This window comes from Mustela erminea, chromosome 6, assembly GCF_009829155.1.
Source record: "Mustela erminea isolate mMusErm1 chromosome 6, mMusErm1.Pri, whole genome shotgun sequence".
NCBI lineage: Eukaryota > Metazoa > Chordata > Mammalia > Carnivora > Mustelidae > Mustela > Mustela erminea.
The window spans coordinates 19,804,888-19,819,262 of record NC_045619.1 but is presented as its reverse complement, the minus strand read 5'-3'; the positions used below and the strand labels follow the sequence as shown (position 1 = coordinate 19,819,262).

Sequence of the window (14,375 nt, the reverse complement as noted above, 5' to 3'; positions counted from 1 at the left end):
GATAATCATATAGAAAGTACATATATTGTGTCTCGTATGTAGTCTGTCCTTTTGTAGGCATTTGTCTTCAGATGGTACTCTGGCTTTTTGTCAGATTAGAAATACATCATGTGTGACTTCTCAGAACCCTAACCATTAGTTTGTATCTGATAGAAGTAGAGTAAACAAATCTCTTTCCAATTTGGAACTGATATGTCTGCCTTTAAGAACCATCAAACCATTATGCTGAAAACAAGGCCTTCCTTACATCAACTTCTTAATTTTGTTTATTGCACTTAAGGAAGAATCTGATACATGTGCTACCAATAGCCCACTGTCAAAAATGTTGGTTTCTCACTTACTGAATTCCTTTAATGTTCTCCATGGCTAGTTGGCTGTCTCCCTCTTGGGTAAATCTATCTGAAAACTGGTTTATTTGTCATGTATAGTCAACAACATATATAATTCAGTTTTGTATAACAGTTATCCACCTTTTCCTAGCAATCTCTGTTTTACCCAGGGACATCCCTGTGGTCAGAGGCAGGGATGACTAGGAACTGGAGACTGATCTTTGCTAAGAAGCCCTTTAATCTGGACTATCACAGGCCTCAGAATGCATGAAAAAAGTAGCCAGGAAAAAGGGAGGCAGGAGTTCAGCCTGTGTCACTATGGAGACTGTCTTCAGTTGCTGCTCGGTAGAACTGTTGGCTAAGACCTGCGTAAGAGTCTCTATTGGCCCCTCATCTATTCAGGAACAGAAACACCTAACATAGACACACACACACACACACACACACTCTTAATCACAACCCAGTATAGCAATAAAAAGGTATTGGGCTGTGGCATTATTAAAGATGGTATCTAATCTCCAAATGTAAAAAAAACAAAACAACAACAACAATAAAAACGGGTGCTGGTGAATGTTGACCCCCTCCTTGGAGTCCATTTGGTTAAGCACAGGCCTAGAGGTAACCAATAAAATATTAGGAACAGGAAAAAAAAAATCATATTCTTGGAAAATATTGGCAGAAAGAATTGAAACATTTTGAGCTAATGTTGCTAAGATACGAGATAACATAAACATTTAGGTGATTCTTCTCTTCAAATTTTGAAAGGTATGCATGTTTCATGTAGTTTTTATTTGCCTTTTTGTTAACAATAAATATATTTTAATTTGGTGGCAGAAAAACCAACACTTAACATTAGCTTTGAACAAACAATTTTCTCTCAAGTCCTCTCCTTTCTTTACTGTGCCATATACCTCATGTCTGATGCCCTGTTCCCATTATATTGTACCTTTAAAAATAGTCTACTTATAGGAGTCTGCTTAGATTTTTAAAAATACCCTTTAGTATTTTATGAGTATAAAAATAATTCCTCTTCAAAAAATTAAAAATAGAAATGCCATATGATTCAGTGTTTCCACTACTGGGAATTTACCAAAGAAAACAAAAACACTAGTTCAAAAAGATATATGTTTGCTGCAACATTATTTACAATAGCCAAGATAGGGAAGCAACCTAAGTTGTCCATCAGTAAATGAATGGATAAGAAAGATGTGGTGTATGTATACTATAGAATATTCTACAGCAATGGAAACGAGGGAGATCATGCCATTTGAGATAATGTGGGTGGACTTAGAACGTTCTATGCTAAGTGAAATAAGTCAGACTGAGAAAGATAAATATCAGATGATTCCACTTGTAAATGGAATCTTAAAAAAACAACAACAAAAGAAATAAAAAGCAGAATTAGACCTATAAATACAAAGAACAAACTGATGGTTGCCAGAGGGGAGGGAATGGGACTGAGCAAAATGGGTGAAGGGGAGTGAGCAATACAGACTTCCGGTTATTGAATGAATAAGTCACAGAAGACAGAGCATAAGGAATACAGTCAGTGAAATTATAATAGCCATGTAATGGAGCAGGTGGCAGCTACGTTTGTGGCGAGCATAACATAAAATAATAAAACTTGTGAAGTCACTAAGTTGTACACCTGAAACTAATATTGTGTGTCGGCTATATTCAAATTAATAATAATAATTCCTGCTCAGTGCAAGCATTTTGAAAAATATAAAGAAGTACAAATGTTGCTTAAGCCCTATATTCAGGGATAACCTAATTAAGTTTTAGTTGTGTCTTTTCACTTTTTTTTTTCTCCAGTGAGAGGTCTTTTAAAAAGGATTATAGCACATATTCTGTTCTGTGATCTTTTCTCTTAGTTCCCATGCATATGAAATGGAAAATAAGCAATTTTGGAAAGTCTACTATGAACATCTAGAAAAAGCAGCTATACACGCTGGTATGTAAGGGGAAGTAAAGGGTAGGTTGGGAAGAAAAGAGGTGGTTTATCTAATTGTTTACTCCTTTATTGCACATGAATGGGGAAACAAATGAGAAATAATTACTTGGTAAAACCTTCAGATATAATTTATTGTTTCCCCATATATTAGAAAAAGAAAAGTCCTCCCTTGAGGAAACACATAGGACAAATAATAACATTTCTCTAGTGGTTCTGATGACTTTTCTCCTTGCAGAGAAAGAGCTGCAAAATGATGTCAGAGATGAGAAGTCCACTGGAGATGAAAGTTGGGAGCAGACTCAGGAAGGAGATGTTGGAGCTCTTTATCATAAACAGTTGGCATTGAAAACTGACTGTCAGGAAAGACTGGACCACACCAACTTTCGTTTTTTGCTCTGGCGAGCTCTGGCAAAATTCCCAGAGAGGGTAGAGCCACGGTCCAGGGAGCTCTCCCCACTTTTCTTGAGATTTATCAAGTAAGTATTCCTTCCTAGGAACATCCCTGGTAGAGTGTGAAGAAAAGATACAAAGTCTTAAGCTTCCAAGTAGCCTGAGTGTTTTTATATGTCAGTCATGTTTTCAAATCATGGACATATCTGTTTAGCACTGGCTCTCAGAGAACTAGTTTTTGTCACCACTTAATTTTAAAGGAGTCAGATTCTCACCAGCCTATAAATGATGTTAATAAAAATTCCAGGTTAAATTAAAAAATCTAAAAATAAAAATTACAGGTTACAAAATAAGAAAGGCCGTGTTGAATTCGATCAATGTATAATGTCCTTGTTGTTTCTTGCCCTGTTTGTTATTTTATTTCCTGCCTGGGGCTTTATCTTCCAGTAACCCAAGCCCAGCCACTCTGTTGTGAGCCTCCTGATGTTTCCCAGAATGCTGAGGGAATGTACTCTGAAAGAATAACAATAACTTTCTGGAGCATTGTTTAATTGTGACTAGGTAGGCTGAGTGAGAGTTGGATTACTTTAAAACTCTGAAGATAAGGGATGTGGTGTACAGAACTGTACTAATCATTCAATAAAAAGTATCTTTTCTAGTAGCATTTCATTTATATGGGAAAATGCCATAGGTGTAATTTAAGTGGGCTACAAAACACAACATGCTTGGTTTGTTCAAGGAACAGCCAGGAAGTCTCAGTGGCTATAGCAGTGACCCTGGGGAGAAAGCAGTTGGAAATGAGGGCAAAAACTTAACAGGAGACCAAACTGTGTAGGGCCTTTAAGTGATTGTAAAGGACTTTGTTTTTTTCTCTTAGTGAAATGGAAAACCATTAGAAGGTTTAAATAGAGGGATGGCATGACTTAAATTTTCTTGAGGATTTTTCTAACTGTCTTATTGAGAATAGACTGTAGGTTGGCCAGAGCAGAGACATAAGTTTCAGTGATTATAAAAGTCCAGGCAAGAAATGATGGTGACCTGACCAAGGTACCAGGTACTAGTTAAACCTTGTACATAGCTCAACTTATGAAAGGTAGTTGAATTCTGGATATTCTTGGATTTTAGTTCAGTAAAAAATATTTTTGAAGGATTGCAACCCGGTCAGCCTATGGGGTGTGGTCAGCCAACAGATTAGATGTATGGGTGTTTGGGGGCAGGAGTATGGCCTCGAGGGTGGAAGGGAGGAACTAGGGATGTGTCTTAAGGGTTTGATCTGAGTGACTGGAAGAAGAGAGTCACCATTTATTGAGATTGAGAGGACTGCAGATGTTTGCACGCTTGTGGGGAAGATTGGGAGTTCATTTTTAGACATGTTGAGTTTGGGATATTGAATAGACATCTAAGTAGGAGTGTTAAGTGGGCAGTTGAATTTGGAGTTTTGAGCTGAAGGGACAGGTTTGGCCTAAAGATTATAAATTTGAGGATCATCAGTATACAGGTGATTTTTTAAGTTAGGAGAGCCCAAATGAGGCCACACCTAAAGTGCAAATGTAGAGAGAGAGGACTTCCGAGGACTGATACTGATATTCAGAGGTTGGAGATAAGGAACCAGCAAAGGAAGCCAGGAAAGAGTGACAGAGGAGGAACCAAGACTTCATAGTACCTCAGGAGCCAAGTGAAAAAAGTATTTCAGAGAGGTAATTATCAGTTGGGTCAAACGTGTCTGAGGCATCAATCAGATGAAGCATAAGGCTTGACCGCCGGCTTTAGAAGTGACCTTAACAAGAATTGTTTTGGTTAACCTGGTAGGGATGAAAGCCTGATTAAAATGAGATTAAAAAGAAATGAAGAAGAAAAATGAAAACAGCAAGTATAGACAGTTCTTACAGAAAAGAAGCAGACGGATGGAGGGAGATGTGGGAGCAGAGAGCTGATTTTGCTAGGTTGCTATTTAAGATTCATCATCATATATCTGTATAATACTGGTATGAATGATCCAGAAGGCGGGGGGAGGGTGGGGACGGGTAGGGGGGATATGTAATGCAAGAGAGGGAATAAAATTTCTGGAGTCATGTCATTGAATAGTTAAGATAGGATCCAATGCATAAGTAGAAAAGTTTACATGAATAATTCATTCTGGCAAAGGTTATAAGCAAAGATTCGGGCTGATCAGTAGGTACCATGGGAGAAGAGTAATGCTTTTTCACCTGACTCCTCAGGCTTTAATTTACTTACAGGCTTTAATTTACTTACTCCTCAGGCTTTAATTTACTTACAGAATTTTAGCTTCTTTTCCTTGTTTTGAAGATCATTAAAATAATATTTATCATTTGTTTTGTGTGCATAGAACTATGCTTATGCAAGCTAGGACTAAGAGTGTTCCTAGCAAATAAATTTCTTACCATGTTAAGTTTCCAAATTATTCCCTAAGAAAGAAGTAGATTACAAACGGATTATTAGAGATGGAGAGAGGAGCCTGTAAAAAGAAGTGGTTTTGAGTTTAAGAAGACTTAGAGACCAAAGACACAATTTTTTTTTAAAAGATACACAATTTTTTAAAATATTTAAAATTAGTTGGCAATGATTACCTGTAGCGAGTACTTTTATAGATGATCCAAGCCAAGTAAAAACTAAAACGTCACCTTTAATTCCAACTTCGAAATATATTATGGGCTTTTATTTTATTTTATATTTTAGTTTTTGATCTGACATTTATATTTCTAAATATGTTTCAAATAATTCAGTATTAGAGCTTGTGAATCCCTTGTAACCGTTCTTTGAAGGAACCAAAGCAGAAGTAAGAATGACTAACAATGACAATAATACGCCGATAATAGGTGACGTTTAATGAGTACTTGCTGTGTACTAGGAGCACTCTAAAGCGCTCTGTGTGAGTTATCTCACTTAACAAACATGAGTGAACATGCTGTGCATGGAGAAAAGGTTTAAACAAATATGTCCTGTAAGGTTCATTGAGTGTTGAGAATATAGCAGGGATGTCATTAAGTAGATGATGGTATGGTTTATAACTGACAGAGCAACTTTGTTCATTTTAATTCACTCATCCATTTTTAATGTGTTAAGTGCTAGATCCTGCTGGGTGAGAATACAAAGCTGAATATGGTTTAGCATCCCAGCTCTCCAGGTATCATTTAATGTACTAACCTGGAGTTTAACATGTGTTAACCTGGAGTTTCTTCTATGTGTTGATAAGTTGCTGTCCTCAAACATGTTATTATATCAGTTTATTTTTGAGTGAAGACCTATGAATAACTGCTGAATGAATGAATTAAAGTGACACAAAACCAGAGCACTATGTGACAGCCTTCAAGATGATTTAGTTACTTAAAAAAGTGGGCCACAATTAAAGGGATAGAATTTAATAAAAATAAGTGTGAATACCAATTGCACAAGCTTAGTTTGAAGAGACAAAAGGTAAAAACTTGCTGATTTTCATGGCTTGTACGTTCAGTTTGAGTCTGTGTCATGTTGTGACTGCCCCCTAAAGCAACAGAGTTGACCATTCCATTTGTCTTACCAGACCACATCCAGAGGACTGAATTTCGTTGCAGCACTGTATTTTTGCAGAAGGACCTTGGCAAAGCAGAATGTTTCTGGTAGAAAGTGACCAACATGTTCTTAATGCTATACTTTAATTAGTTATTTAATATAATCCTACCCTACACCACTTCCTCCAGTTATGGTTCCAGAAACAGGGACACTGATTTCAACTCAGTCCAAAATATTTTTAACAGTGGGATTTTTAAAAGCATAACTGCCATTAGTGGTAGGTTTGTCAAATAGGGTACTTAAGCGGGGCTGAATAAAAAAAGACTAACGTGAGGAGGCATGGCTAAGGTGCCGCTGATGACTCCTCAGTGCCTGACTCTGAACCGTGGCCGTGCATCCAGCTGCCATGAACAGAGTGAGGAAATTCGGCTTCCTCTCTTTCCACTATAGCAATGAGTATTACCCGGCAGACCTGCAAGTGGCTCCAACCCAGGATCTGCGAAGGAAAGCCAAAGGCGAGGCAGCAGAAGAAGTAGGAGAGGAACCTGCTGCTGGAGATGCCGAAGAGCTGGAGGAAGAGGTGGCGCCCGTGGATGAACCCTCACAGAAGAAAAAGACAAGAAGAGCTGCCGCAAAGTAAGTTCAGCGCTGCTGACAGACCATAGGTCCAAGGTTCTAGGAGAAATGGGAAAAAACCTCTGATGGCCTGTGTGCGACAGAGCCTTGGACAAGGTGAACCACCCAGATAATTACTTACATAAGTGCTATATATCCTGGAGACTGTCTTTTACAGTCTTCAGAGTTTTTTGGTTACTTGCTTGTTATTATTTTTTTCTTATTTAGCCTCAGACTGTTAGAATTGGAGGGACTTTGGGGGTCATCTAATCATAAGTTGTTTCTACATTGAGAGCAGTGGGCCTGGAGTGTTTGAATGCTCTTTGACCTTTGTCCTTCACGTTGATGGCACCAGGTGTCGTGTTTCTGTGCTGGGGGACCACATAATGGAACATCTCTTCTCTTATAAATAAACGTGTCAGCACTTTGACTTGGCCTTTTGAGTTCTTGCCTGGCTGCCTTTTTTTCCTCATGCTTTTACATTCTCTTTCCTGTTCTGTGGGTTGTTCATTTACCTAAATTGTTAAGAAACCTTGGAAAGAGTGGAGGTGATCAGGCTTTCAGAAGTTCTCGCAGCATACTTGAAGACGGCATTGGGGCAGCAAGGATCCAGTGTACTGGTGCTACCGTGTTATTTTAAAACTTAGGATCTCAGTCTGATGCACGCATTTGTTGAGTCTTCCCACAAGCCATTTATTGGTTCATCCATTCAGCAGCGGTATTGAGTGCCTTCTGCTAACGGTTGGGCTGCAAAGATGAAGGGTACTTAGCTTCCACTGCATAGGAAGCACAGTCTGATGCTTGGTCGAATTTTTTCACAGAAGTATTTCTAAAGGAGTTCAAGGACAGGACAGATACAACAACAACAACAACAACAACAACAACAACAACAAAAAGGCATTATAGGACTATACTAAAAAAGTGACTTATTTTACCACCAGAAGACTGTTAAAAAGGAGACGGCCCCACTGAAGCTGAAAGATGAAAGTCGGCCAGGCAGCTGGGGCAGGGACAGACTCTGCCAGCCAATGGAAACAGTGTGTAAGGCCCCGGGGCAAGAAAGAACGTGGCCGCACATCCTGAAACTGTAGTTCCTTCTGTTTCTACCTGGCAGATCTCTTGAGCGTTCTGTCCCCTCCTACTCCCTGTCAGACAAAGACTGCTATTTTGTGCTTCATGTCCTCAGCAAATAACTAGCAGAAGATGAGTCCTCATCTTTGATGAACAAATGAATAAGCTATCTATCCAGTCATGCCTCTTCGTTTCTCACTCCTAGACCTTTGCTGTGTGCTCCCCTTTCTGCTATGCCCTTGACTCATTTCTGCCAGCTGAAATTCTGCTTATACTTCCAGAAACAGTTCCTGTGCTGCTTCTTCACTGAAGCTTTTCTTGTCTTCTAAACTGAAAGTTCTCTTAACTCGGCTTCAGACTTTCGAAGAGCCATCCATGCCTCTATCATGGTGCCTCTCCTTTCCTTGGATATTTGTTAATTTTTTATAGATCTGCCTTGTAAATCAGAAAGTCTCTAAGGATGAGGTCCACATCTTAATTTTTCTGCCCCTTGTAGCAAAACTTAGAATATTGCTAACATATGCCATTGAAAATGTGAGTAAATTGGTAATCACATTCTTAGTGCCACCTCAGTACATTCATAATTCCAAATTTATAATCTTTCATGGAATATGCTTCTCACTGGCAAGTATTTATTGAAAACATGGAAACTGGTTTCTGTTCTCTTTGACTTTTTTTTTATTATTATAGTCTCCACCCTGGGCGTGGAGCCCAAGGTGGGGCTTGAACTCAATAACCCTGAGATCAAGATCTAAGCTGAGATCACAAGTCAGATGCTTAACTGACTGAGCCACTCACGTGCCCCTCTCTTTGGCTCTTTAAGGCTACATGGCTCATAAAAATATAATAAATGTTGGGGGGAAGGAATGGATGTTTTGAAAGAAAGTTTTAAAAGTTTATTTGTAAAACTGTAAGGACTCAGTGGTAAGTGTATAGGGACATTGTATCAGTCAGAGCTCTCCAGAAGAGCAGACCAAGAGGATGAAGGGGTGTGTGTATGTGTGGTGTGTGTGTGTGTGTTTGTATGTGTGTGTGTGGATAAAGAGATCTGTTTTATGGAATTGACTCACATGATTATGGGAGCCAACAGGTCCAGAATTTGTACGGCAAGACAGCAGGCTGGAAAATTAGGAAGGATCCAGTGCTATAGTCCTGAGTACAAAATTCACAGACTAGGATTTCTATGCCACAGTCTTGTGGCAGAATTCCTTCTTCTCTGGGAAACACCACTTCTTGCTCTTCAGACCTCATGGATGAGGCTGATCCACATTATTGGGGGTAATCCTCTTTATTTATGGGCCCAGCATACTTCCGCTATACAACTCTGCTTAATCCTCTTTATTTAAAGTCAACTGATTTTAAGTGTGAACATCTACAAAATACTTAATTGCAATACATAGATTAGTCTTTCATTACATGTAATTTAATGTTCTGATTAAATACTATAATTTATACCAGTTGACACATAAGACTAACCATCATAGGCATTTAAGCTAAATGCTACCTTACCCCCATTTCTGTATCATATGTAAAAAGGTCATAACTTCCAGATTATTTTCCCTGTAATAACCAGTAGGATTTTTTTTTTTTTTAAGATTTTTATTTATTTATTTGACAGAGTGAGAGAGTGCATGAGGAGGGGGCCTGCAGAGGGAGAGGGAGAAGCAGACTCCACGCTGAGCAGGGAGCCCGACACGGGGCTCTATCTCAGGACCCCGGGATCATGACCAGAGCCGAAGACAGACGCTTAACCGCCTGAGCCACCCAGGCGCCCCTAACCATAGGATTTTTACAGTTGTGCATTTTTCTGCCCAAGAGCAAAGAAGAGCATTATTTACTAAACTCTTAGGAACAGAGGCCCTGCAACTCTTATTTTTTCATTCAATCCTTACAAAGTCCAGGTGATCTTGTCTTTGTCAGGATGAGGAAAATGAAGCATTCAGCCACTTTCCTCAAAGTCAGTACCACACAATGCTGCTTGGTTTCTGTCTCTTCATTCTCCCTGCTTTTGTTCCTGAGACAGGGAAATAAAACCTCTCCAAATTGTTAAGAATTTATTCATTTGGGTTTTTTCTTTAAAGCCCTAATACATCTTATCAATTTTAAACAGAGAGAAAACAGTTTGTTTCCTAAGTATTTTTAAAGCTTTCTGGAAGAAGTCAAGTGAGTAATTATAGTAGAAGCTCTCTTGGTCTCTTGTAGTGGATGATGTCATTGGCTTGGAGTCACATCTCCATATTTAACTTTTGACCACAGTGTGTTGTTCTTTCTTCTTCCTTCTTAGTAAGCAAAAGCTGTGGTTATCAAAATATGGATCTCTGCTTCCTGACATCAGTGTTTATGTCATATGAAAATGAGGAAGAATATATTTTACCACCTTCCTGTCTACTGCATAGAAACTAGATAAGGAATCATTCCAGAAATTTTCTGTGTTCAACTTTGCAAATATATCACTGTTTTGATTACTTCCTCCTGTGTCTGGTTTAATTTAAAGCATCCTGAACACATCCTGAATGATTTTCTGGAGTGGGGCAGCCTGGATTTCAGGGGAAGGCAGCCTGAGAGTTAGAATTTCTGGAGAATAATTTAAGCTTCTTTGTATAGTTAGCAGGCATTTGGTATATTTGTCAGAAAAGACTAAAATTGATGGGCACTGTCATCTTAAGAAAATCTCTGGGGATGAGGTGCCTGGGTGGCTCAGTCAGTTAATCATCTGCCTTCAGTTCAGGTCATGATCTCAGGGGTCTAGGAATTGAGACCCACATTGGGCTCCCTGCTCAACAGAGTCTGCCTCTCCCTCTCCCTCGGCCCCTCCTCCTTGGCTCGTGCGCTCTCTGTCATGTTCTCTGTTTCCAATAAATAAATAAAATCTTTAAAAAAAAAAAAAAAAAAAGGAAAGAAGACCTCTGAGGGCACATGGGTGGCAGTTAGTTGAGCATCCAACTCTTCATTTCAGCTCAGGTCATAAACTAAGGCTCACGAGATAGAGCCCTGCATTGGGCTCCACACTGGGTGTTACACCTGCTTGGGATTCTCTCTCCCTCACCCTGTCCCCCCACCCCCCCCCCCCCCGCATGCATGTGCTCTCTCTCCCTCTGGCTAAAAAAGAAAAAAAGGAAGTCTCTGTTCTTTAATTCTGTATTAACCTATGGTTTTGGGTTTTGTTTTTTTAGGCAATTAATTGCTCATTTACAAGTTTTCTCTAAGTTTTCAAACCCACGAGCCTTGTACCTGGAATCCAAATTATATGAGCTGTATCTTCAGGTAAGCAAAATAAATCCTTGTCACAGCCATTCTTTTTGACTTTTCTGTCATTCATTTACTTTACCAAAATCATTTTTAGATTTTTAATAATTGTTGGTGAGTAGGGCCCGTGTGTGCATTTTAAGTACAGTGTTTTAAAAATTAATAATTATTTTCTATGTCCTGAGAAACAGTTTTAGACTGTACTAATAATTGTTAATTTTAAAGAAATTTTGGGTGACTAAACATTGATCAGCTGTATTAACAGTGGAGGTTATGCCAGAAAAAGGTAGCTACTTTTCGCTTCTAGGTAGTGCTTGTGCAGTGCTGGGATTTCCCTTATGCAGGGCTGGGATTTCAGGATCTATTACACTGAGTGAAGGCTGATAGTTGGAATAAGAATCTGTTGCATTCACAATAACAAGATCTTCAGTTACAGAAAAGATTGCAGAAAAAATTTAATGTCAGAAGCAGAGTAAACATTGGATGTCATTCTAAGCCATCTGGGGAAACAAAATTTCCTTTTTTCATCTGAATGTTTTTTAGGTGGAACTTACATGATTTCAGCAGAACTTATCTTTGTTCTGCCCATAATTCAGATACAGTTTGTTTATAAAGCTGGAGTTCAAAACTGCAAGAAGCAGAATTCTTAACTTACTGACCTGAAAGGCTCTATGCCAGGGTCTTCTTTCCTGGCATCTTACTGACCGCTATAGCTTTCACAGCATTGCGGGAGCTTTCCCTCATCACAGGACCAGCCCTGCTGTAAACTCAAATTTATGAAGGGATTTGGAGGGTCTGTCATGTGGGATTCAGGGGTCAGAGTTTTGTTTCCATTTAGTTCCATTTAGCATGTACTGTATTCATGCTGTACCTCCAGGAAGATGTAAGGCTCTTGTCAGCAATCAGCTTTAACCCACATCTAAAAATTTAGATGATAAGAAACCTAGTTTAGCAAATTAACACAAGTAAATTACTATCCCGTGGTGTGTGTATATGTGACTTCATTAATTTATTTTATAAAATATCATTCTTAGTTGTTGCTACATCAAGATCAAATGGTGCAAAAAATAACCCTGGATTGTATAATGACGTATAAGCATCCACATATCCTCCCTTACAGGTAAGTTATTCGAAGCTAAAGAAATGCGCTTTCCTTGGCTGGTTTTTATCTTTCTGCCTTGAGAGCCTTTTCTAAAATAATTTTCTGAAGGCCTGGAAATTTCATTTTTCTACTATAGTCATAATGCTATTTTCAGATAAGAAATGAAAATTGAAAGTGTGTTTGTGTATTAAAAATTTTTCTTTTCTTGTGTTTTAAAATTTTTTCCTTTTTAGATAATAAGGTAGTAAAGAGACTACTAATTGATAAGTATGTGTTGAGAAGGTTATATCATTTCTTGTTGCTTTAGTAATGTCAAAATCTTAATGATTACTTAGGGAATCATAATGATTCACTCTCAATAAGAACTGAAGAAAGCTTTTATATTAATCTCTTTTAAACAGCTGAATTATTGGCTAAGTCTTAATTCCTCATAATCACTTTTACCTTTTAAAATTTGAAAGCTTGTCATTTTGTGAAAATTTTCCTTTACAGGTGTCAACCACAACATAGATATTCTTATTTCATTTCATATCAACATAGATATTCAATTTCAGTTATACATATTACTGTACTACATTGCATTTTTAAAAGTACCATTGATTATTAAGTGATGATTTGTGCTATATTCCATTTTTAAAGGGAAAACTTACAAAGATTGCTTGAAGACAAAAGTTTTAAGGAAGAGATTGTACATTTTAGCATTTCTGAAGACAATACAGTAGTGAAAACAGCCCACCGAGCCGATCTGTTTCCTATTCTGATGAGGTATTTACACTGTTTAAAACTGATTTGTTTACAAGTTGATTACAAAAACAATTGTGAATATACCGCTATGATTTTTGCAGGGATTATGATTTTTTAAATTTTATTTTGTTTATTTAATTTTATTATAAAATAAAATATATTTTATTTTGATTTTTTTAATTAAACCTTTTGGGGAAATCAAATTGTTATAGAGACTTACTTTAAAATATTTTGTTCCTAACATAAAGAAAGATCTTGCCATGGAGTCATTTCAACAGTAATGTTAAAATTAAATCCTCTGTTCCTCTAAGCTTTATTATTGAGAAATAGTAAAAATAATTCATTGGGTATATAACTATGAGATATAAAAGCTATTGATTTTTGGTGTTGATTATTTAATCATCCACATTACAAACCTTTTTTATTAGTTTTAATTGTTTTTAATGGATTTTCTTGGTTGAAAAAGTAATAGTAACAGTCATCAAAGTGTTAGTTTCCTATTTAAAAAAACCCTTTGAGGAGGTGCCTGGGTGGCTCGGTCAGTTAAGCATCTGCCTTTTTCTTGGGTTTTGATCTCAGGGTCCTGGGATCGAGTCCCAGGTTGGTCTCCCTGCTCCTTGGACACCCTGCTTCTCCCTCTTCTTCTGCCTCCCACTCCCTCTGCTCTCTCTCAAATAAATAAATAAAATCTTTTTTTTTTTTTTTCAAGGAGGGGGAGGAAAAAAAAAACCCTTTGAGTTTCCATTTTAATGGGAATAAAGTAGAAAGTCCTTATCCTCCTTCAAGGGCCTGGTATGACCTAGCTGCCGACTACCTGTCCAGCCACACCATGCATTTGCTGCCACCCCCACCCAAAGCCCACTTCCGTGACAGTGGACCTGCTGTTCCCTATGCTTGGAACACATGACCACTAGCTCTTCTTTTTCACTCATTCTCCTCAAATGTCGTATTGTCAGGATGCCTTCCTCTATTACCTTGTGTAAAATTGCACCTTCCTCTATTCACCCGTTAGTCCCTGACCTTGCTTTATTTTTCCTCGCAATCGTGTGACATAGCCTCCTACTTAGCAGTTGTCTCCCCTGCCAGAAGGTAAACCCCATGGCCTGTAGAAAATGTTAGTCAAGTTAATTTTGCGTTCTTTTATGATTAAAAAAAAAAAAACCCTCTTTTTTCTGTCTTTTAATTTACATTGGTAATCTACACAGCAGAGCAGAATTAGCAGTGGTGGTAGTGTTTCTAGTTATCCCTGTCTTGCTACTGGATTTAACAGTAATGATTCTAGAGCAGCCCTTCTTAAAATTCGGTCTGCTCCTTCTTGTCAGGGGCTGTCAATGAGATGCTTCCAGGGGGTCCAAAAGGTTAGAGCTTTTTTTTAGAATACTACTAAGAATTTACCTTTTTCCATGGTGCCTAT

General features: G+C 38.1%; 1 protein-coding gene across 1 annotated transcript in view; it reads left to right on the top strand.

Annotated features, from left to right (window-relative positions):
• Positions 1–14,375, top strand: part of UTP20 (UTP20 small subunit processome component) — a 100,150-nt gene that overhangs the window by 28,678 nt on the left and 57,097 nt on the right. The window contains exons 20-25 of the mRNA XM_032346617.1: positions 2,204–2,283; positions 2,519–2,759; positions 6,634–6,819; positions 11,043–11,133; positions 12,150–12,235; positions 12,857–12,982. Of these exons, the coding sequence (XP_032202508.1) occupies positions 2,204–2,283; positions 2,519–2,759; positions 6,634–6,819; positions 11,043–11,133; positions 12,150–12,235; positions 12,857–12,982 (810 nt within the window). The remainder of the gene's footprint in view (positions 1–2,203; positions 2,284–2,518; positions 2,760–6,633; positions 6,820–11,042; positions 11,134–12,149; positions 12,236–12,856; positions 12,983–14,375) is intronic.